Below are 7,908 nucleotides of genomic sequence, written 5' to 3' on the forward strand. Positions count from 1 at the left end.
AGTTCTTACCAGGTCAAGAAAATATGATCATATTACCCCAATTTTACAGTCTCTGCACTGGCTACCTATTCAGTTCCGTATCATTTACAAAATATTATTACTTGCCTATAAGGCCCTAAATGGTTTAGCTCCTGTGTACCTAACTCGTCTTCTACCACGCTACAATCCAACCCGCTCCCTAAGGTCGCAAAACTCTGGACTTTTGGTAGTACCTAGGATAGCAAAGTCCACTAAAGGAGGTAGAGCTTTTTCACATTTGGCTCCCAAACTCTGGAATAGCCTTCCTGGTAACGTTCGGGGTTCAGACGCACTCTATCTGTTTAAATCTAGATTAAAGACACATCTCTTTAGCCAAGCATTCACATAATGCATTTTATAATCTTGTACTGCAGTTATATCTGATCAAATGTACATGAATAATAATAATATTTAGCTTGGGTTGAACAAATAATTTTTGCTTACATGGAACAGCAGCTACGCTAATTATGTCTCTATTTGTTTCTCTGTTTCTGCCACGGGATTAACATCCCATGGTAACTAGGAATTACAGAAGCTTCAGTCTGAATCCAACCCTTAAATGATCTGAGATGACCGAACACCTGAGAAAAGATGATGCCAGCCCCTCAGAGGATGCCAATGCTCAGACAACATACAGAATTTTGCCATAAGTTAAATATATTAAGGTTCTGCAACATAAATATATAGTGGAAACTCAATTTCTGTAGAGCTGCTTTGCAACGATTTGTATCGTAAAAAGCGCTATACAAATAAACTTGAACATATATATTCAGTATATTTAGAAAAAAGACAATACTAGTATATAGTATAAAATAAATATTCATTGGTCAAATGTTAGAATTTTTGGATTTTATTCATTAAATAAATAAAAGAATTATGTACACAATAAATATTCTGTAAGGACAGAGGAAAAAACAAGAAACAAACAATTTTTGCACATTGCATGTGTGATCCATCAACATTTTACCACACATACACACAAGAAGTCTGTTTCTTGTCAAACGATGCCTGGTCCCAGCCCAGATTTTCTTTCCTCTCTATAATGTTTTTGATCACATCATTCCTCTTCACTCCAGTCTCTGAATTTCAGCATTTGTAAATCTACAGAGTCTGTCTTGGTTATAAACCTTTCCATAGCTCCATCCAGTTCACATCCAGTGGACATCCTGTTCAACAAGCCCTTCTCTGTGCCCTTGCACCGAAAGAGATCATCAGATCTTGCTGAGTTAGTGGCCAACTGTTCTCCTCATCTGTCAGTCTCAGTTGCATCTCTGCAGCAGCATGTTCAAGGCATACTCCAGACGACTCCTCAGGTCTGCAGTGCAGCCCGCGCTGAGCAACGTTCTCAGTTGGAAGGTGGTGGAGGTTCGCTCTTCGTTGATGTATGTCAGCAGATATTCGTCCTGCTGTGTGCACAGGATGAGCTTGGTGTGGTCGTGGTAGAAGTTCACCTGTTGGAAGATGAAGAAAAAGGTTTTGTTATTCTGGAACAGACGTGAAACACTCTCAGAGGATGCAGGATGTTATTACAGCAGGGTTTGTGACCTTCTTCTTCCCACAGTGCTATTATATACACAGCTTTTTATCTGAACAAAGACAGACCTGACTGATAACTACCCAGGGGTCTGATAGGCCTAGAGAGCACTAGACAGTAGCTTTTTACATGAGGAATAAAGTTCTACCAACTGCTGCATTAAAGTTTCTTTTGTAGACCAAAAAAAATGTTTTTTCCATACAATGAAAGTATCCAAGCTCCAACAATGACAAAAAGCTAAATATTATAATACTTTGATGGTGCTTTTTCACAAATCCCTTTCATTTTATGGAAATGACCAACATAACCATCTATCATAACATCTCAATTTATACTCCAGAGATGACAGTAAGTTATACGTGTTCTGAGATGACAGAATGTTTGGTGAACTGTCAGTTTAAGAGCTGCTTTGTAATGAATAAAGATGACCGCAATTTTACCTGGAATGTGCCATCATTGAAAAGCATCAATAAAGCTCTGTCTGATTTCAGCCACTGCAGAAGATATATTCTGGTCTTCTGGGTATCTTGTTCACTTATCATATCCCCTCCCTGCATGAAAAATAAGGATAAACAATATATTAACACAACAACTTCTTGTACAACCTGAAGTCTAGACCAGAATATTAAGTCTTTGACTTCTAGACCTGTAACAATTTTAAAACTGAATACAAACTTAAGGGTTGAAAATAAGAGCACACTCACATCCATCAAATTCTCCTCCATGTAGTGGGCAAAGTACTTGAGGATGGTGACCTGGGCCACAGCATACTCAGGAACCTCAATAACAGAAAAAACAGACCTCTGGCTGAGGGTAGCATACTGATGAACAGTCCTATAAAAACAAAGACAACATCGATTTATTAACTACACAGTCAATATATATATAAGAGGTCTATGACTAATGCTTACTCTTTTATAATATTTCATGTGTAATGCCATTTGTCATTCAACTGACATTTTTAGAATACTGGTGCAGTTTTTCTTTCTTTCTGAAGATCATCTAGAAGCTATGCTAGAAAACTAGGGATGGGAATCGTAAGGAATAATATTGGGGATACTGGTTATACACTACAATTCAAAAACAGGACAAATTTTCTAAAATGTCTCTAATTCTCCTCAAGGCTGCATTTATTTGATCAAAAATCCAGTAAAAAACAACTACATAATATTGGGAAATATTATAATATTTTAATATATTTAAAAATGTAATTTATTCCTGTGATGGCAAAGCTGAATTTTCAGCAGCTATTACTAAAGACTTTCAATTTGAAAACAGTTGCTTAATATTTCGTTCGTTTCTGAAAAGACTTCACTTTTGATCATTTTAATGCATTAACAGATTTATTGCATTTATAACAGGTTGAATTTTTAAAAGCAAACTTATTGACCCCAAACTTTTGAATGGTAGTGCATATTAGACAATATTGGAGGTTTAGTTGTGGATACCCATTTCTCGTATTTTTCATCTAGATGAAGGATCTGTCATCATCTAACACTCACAAGTAATTCTTACACTAATAATTTAATAATTTACTGTTAAATGTTATCTTTAAAAATGGTCAGAATTTTCACATGGAACATTATAATAACAATTGCAGGCCAGAATTTGAATACCGGTACTGATTTCATAATTAGCAACTGCTTAATGACTATGTGTTGTGTGATGTTTGCCTACTTCAAAAATGAATCAAATTGGCATTACATATGAATATTTGTTTGGAGTTACTTAATAGCGGAACTGAGTTAGCAAACAGTCAACTTGAAGCACCTACTTCTTGTCAGAGAGGAGACTCATGTGCGTTCCGTTGTTGAAAAGGACGCCCACTGTGTTGTCAGACAGCTGATAGCCAAAGCCATATTTGTTGGAGTAGTCAACCCACTTAGTCACCCACTTCAAGCTATTACAACCATTTCCTCTGGGAAGACTGTCCGCTGTGGGGAAAAAGGGCACTGTTAAATGCAAAGATCGTATATTTTCTTTACTCTATAGCAGTGTTCCTCAAATCTTTCCCTAAAGGTCCAATCTGAGTTTAGCTCCAACCCTGGTCAAACTCACCTATCTGTGATTTTCTAATGATCTTGAAGACTCTGATTAGCATGCTCAGGTGTGTTTGATTAGGGTTAGAGCTAAACTCTGCAGGAGTGGGCCAGATTTTAGGATGCCTGCTCTATAGAATGGATTCGGTATAGAAAACCCTAGGTGTGAAGTGTAAAGTTTCACCTTTAGGCATGTGTTCAAGACAGCCTCTCAGAACACTAATAACAGCCTCTGCCACAGTGCCAGTGGTGCTGTCTTCAAGACCTACGGAGAGACAGTGGGATACATTGCGTCAGCTTGTGAAACTAATGAGCTGGAGTCAGATGAACAGGCGAAACACACACACACACACACACACACACACGTACAACACACACTTACATTCACTGCTGCTGCTGCAGCTACCCAAGCTGCCTCTAACAATCAAGTGAATGGTATCTCTTGTCTGCGGCCTTCCAGCAGTTGCCTGGGTAACAGGCTTTCTTGTAGGTGCTGATGGATTTCCTCCTTCCTAAACAGGAAAAATCGCAGCATATGTGTGTCATGAATGACCTAACACTTAACGTTCATCAATATCTCAAAGTTGGTGATGAATTCCTTATTATAGCCTACTATAAATGGAACAATGCTCACCTCGGATGAGTGTGTAGTAATCTGATTACTGATGGCAGTCCTTTTGAAATCCTGACGGAGCTTGAATATGTCTTCCTCTTCTTTGGCTAAGCGATCTGTCGGAAGAAAACAGTTATTCATGGGGTCATCTGAAATGAGTAGTGCACTAGCTAACTAAAGCAAGAACTTACTTATATTTTCATAGTACTTGGCTTTGTCCTTCTTGCCACCGAAGAGAGCAGCAGCTGCCTTTTTGAAGAAGCTCTTGGCTGGACTGGAAATGTGGAAGTCTGGGGCAGAATGGCAGCAGCTGACAGGCAGAGTTTCTGGCATGAAGCCCTGCGGCGAAATCATGACAAAAACACTGACGAACTGCTTGGCTGGATATACTTAATCTACTGTGGTGCAACAAATAAACTTACCTGGGTGAAAAATTCATGCCTAATGATGTCATCCAGGTGTGGGCGGTCCACAGGGTTCTGTGCGAGCATGCCGGAAATGAGCTGTTTGGCAGGGAGAGAAAGCGAGGCCGGGATGGTGTAACGGGCCTCTCGGATACAGCGGTATGTCTCCTTCAGGTTAGTGGTCTCGAATGGAGGTTTACCCAGAAGCATGGTGTACCTGAAGAGGAAGATGTGAAATGTGTCATTAATAAGTGTCTGGCTCTTAAAGGAATAGTTCCAACAAATAGAAAATAGTTATATACTCAGTCTCATGTTCTTTGTCCATTTTTTTGGAATATTCTGGCTACTTTTTTTATATTTAATGGACATGAATGAAGACTGGTGCCTGCGGACTGCTGTCAAGTTTCAAAAAGAATGCAATAAAAGAACCATCACATTTTCTTAAAGGTAATTAAGTATTAAGTATTAACTAAGTTCACGATTTAATAGCTCAGAATTGAGTGAATAACAATGTAAAACACTTGAAATATAGTGCAAGACCACTTTCATGGAGCTTTTTTAGAGCTTGACAAACAGCATTACATTCATTATTTTGGCAAGAGCAACCTGCACATTCTTCAGTAACTAATTTTGTTTGTGTTCATTGGATGAAAGAAGGTCATTTAGGTTAGAAATGACATGAGGTTGAGTAAGTAATCCCAAAATAGGTCACTGGTGAAAAACTGTACACCACATGCTGCTAATATGTCATTCAAGCATCGAAGCTAAAGCATAACCACCGAATACAATGGCATACACAAATAGAATGGAAAAGTAGACATTCATTGATAGAGCAAGTATGAACCGGCAGTCATTGCCTATTCACACTAAGCAATTTATAAATATAGCATATAGAGGAAACCCTCAAATCTGAGGGTGACAAACTTACATGACGCAGCCCAAAGCCCACACGTCAGACTCCCAGCCGTGGCCCTGTTTGTTCAACACTTCCGGGGACAGGTAGTTGGGTGTACCGCAGATCGTTTTGCGTCTGTTGCTGACTGGCTCCAGTTTGGCAGCCAGCCCAAAATCTCCCACTTTCAGCTCCATTGAGTCATTCACAAACAGGTTGCCTTTGAATGATAAAACAGGAGATTTTTAACCATTTTTTAACTGATGGAATGTTAATAAACATCATGCATGTCCAGTAAGTATATGCATACATACCTAGTTTCAAATCACGATGCAGGATCTCTAAATCATGAAGGTATTTTAAAGCGGATACTGTCTGTTTCAAGTAATACCTCACTTCAGGTTCTGTTAGGACTTTACGTGCCTTCAATATATGGGCCAGTGACTAAAAAAAAAAGATTACCAGGAGTCAGTCATGGGGCACACAGTCATTTGTATTACATATTACACATTAATACACTTAGACTTTGAAACTTACTCTTCTACTGCAGAACTCCAACAGAATATAGATGTTATCTTTGTCTTCAAAGTGGTGGTAGAAATGCACTATGTGTTTGTGGCTGAGAGCCCTGTGCAGGTCAATCTCTCGGTTTATCTGGATCAACAGAATACAGAACATAATAGTGAGAGGTCTTGATCAATCGTTTGTGCAGTGCAATTTTTATATGCATGTGTCTGTCCTACCTTCTCTCTCTGGTGCGGTTTTGACACACGCGAATGCGGGATGATTTTGGCTGCATAGACTTTACTTGAAGACAGGTCGGTCATTTCATAGCACTTTGCAAAGCCTCCCTATGATATAGAGAAAGTATAAGATAAGTATAATGTTAACCAAGAAGAAGCAATGTAATCATAACCAATGCATGCATAGACAGATAGTTATAGACATATTAGACAAAAGTAGTGCAATCATGCACAGACAGCAATCCTTTTTCAAATAGAATAATTTTCACATCAAATAATAAAAAACTTTTGAATAAATAAACAACATCAGCGTTAATACTGAACCTATTACCTTTCCTAGAACTTTTCCCCGGCAGTAACATTTCCCAGTATTGGGGTCTGTAATGATTCTGGAGTACTCTGTGCCGATCCGACTGTTATCCTCTGGCTTTTTCCATCCTTGCTCACTTATTTTATTGAGCTCACACATCTTTTCGTTGTGTGTCGTTATAGTTGGGTAAGAGGTATTCCTCAGTGTCTCCATGGCTCTGTGTGTGCTGTCACAGTGCTGCTGGATCGGCGTGTCTCCTCGCTTTTATACCTCAGCGCCGCGCGCCTCTGCTCCAGACTAACTGCGTCACGAGACGGGAAGACCCTATATGGCTTGTGAGCTCTGTCATCTGTGAACTACCTCACTGTATCCATTATTAAACATCCTAGACACTTCATAGACATCTGCTGAAAAAAGATTATCGCATAAAATCAGGTCTATCTGAGCAGGGATTCATATCCACACGGCAATCTCTCGCATAGTGATGAATACACATAAACAAGCGAGATTTACTGATGTTGCCAATTTAGCGTGGTTCAACAATAGACTAAATGAACGATGGTAAAGACATATGTACGTTTGAAACGAGTAGATGAAGCTGCAGGCAGAACCAGTCCTCCCAGAACTATCGTTTTTTCAGACCCCTCCTGCTGTTTGGATGAACATTTGTTTTGTAGCGGTGTGTACCGTAATCATTTCCAACATTATAAAACTGCTAGCAAGAAGCAACATCGGACACGTGAGTAAGGTTATTAATTTTATTAAAGCGATTCCTGAACATTACCAGTTTTATGGCGTAAATCAATGTGATATCTTATTACACCAACAAACGAATAGCCTATTTTAGTATTAAATTTAGTATTTATTTTTTCTCCCCAGTTATTTTCAAACACGTGGTGCGTAACCTATTATTGCTAGCTTAGTCAGTGTTTGATTTGATAAAAATTAGTGTCGAAAGATAGCATTATTTTATAATATTTACAGCTTGCTCTTATTTTCTGTGTTATTGTACCATTCTGGGATACTTCATATGTTTTCTAACAAAATAAAAAACGTTAAAGTAAAAATGTTCAAATAAAATGTATAATATATAATAAAATTATTATTTGTAACATATTTTAGTACTATGTAGGTCTACTGTACGTATTACTGTATTAACTACTATTATGTCATACTATTAGTAGTAGTAGTATGTGTAAGAAAAATAATATTGCACGTTCTTTTTATTGTACTTTACAAATCTTAAGTGCTACCACAGACAATAATAGTAACCTAATAACAGTGTAACAATTAGAAATAAGTTCTGTAATATTTACAAATAAGATTTTTGGAATAAAATGCGGCCTTGAGTTTAT

At 38.1% G+C, this 7,908-nt stretch overlaps 1 protein-coding gene across 1 annotated transcript; it reads right to left on the reverse strand.

The window, feature by feature from the left end:
* Nucleotides 1-846: 846 nt before the first annotated feature.
* On the reverse strand, nucleotides 847-6,842 carry plk2b (polo-like kinase 2b). Its single transcript, XM_079383759.1, has 14 exons — nucleotides 6,575-6,842; nucleotides 6,244-6,351; nucleotides 6,038-6,154; nucleotides 5,815-5,944; nucleotides 5,537-5,720; nucleotides 4,627-4,825; nucleotides 4,396-4,543; nucleotides 4,226-4,320; nucleotides 3,974-4,103; nucleotides 3,776-3,856; nucleotides 3,327-3,486; nucleotides 2,257-2,386; nucleotides 1,993-2,103; nucleotides 847-1,469 (listed from the first exon to the last, which is right to left on the reverse strand). The coding sequence occupies exons 1-14, from the start codon at nucleotides 6,764-6,766 to the stop codon at nucleotides 1,278-1,280; spliced, it is 1,977 nt and encodes a 658-aa protein (XP_079239885.1). The 5' UTR covers nucleotides 6,767-6,842; the 3' UTR covers nucleotides 847-1,277.
* Between the last annotated feature and the right edge of the window lie 1,066 nt (nucleotides 6,843-7,908).

This window comes from Barbus barbus (assembly GCF_936440315.1).
Source record: "Barbus barbus genome assembly, chromosome: 29".
Lineage (NCBI taxonomy): Eukaryota > Metazoa > Chordata > Actinopteri > Cypriniformes > Cyprinidae > Barbus > Barbus barbus.

Excerpts from the sequence above, each read along its gene's own strand:
- plk2b (XM_079383759.1), bottom strand. The coding sequence starts at position 6,766 with ATGGAGACACTGAGGAATACCTCTTACCCAACTATAACGACACACAAC. Across the intron at positions 4,321-4,395 it reads CAAGTACTATGAAAATATAA|ATCGCTTAGCCAAAGAAGAG; the intron begins GTAAGTTCTTGC and ends TTCTTCCGACAG. Across the intron at positions 3,487-3,775 it reads TCTTGAACACATGCCTAAAG|CGGACAGTCTTCCCAGAGGA; the intron begins GTGAAACTTTAC and ends TTTTCCCCACAG.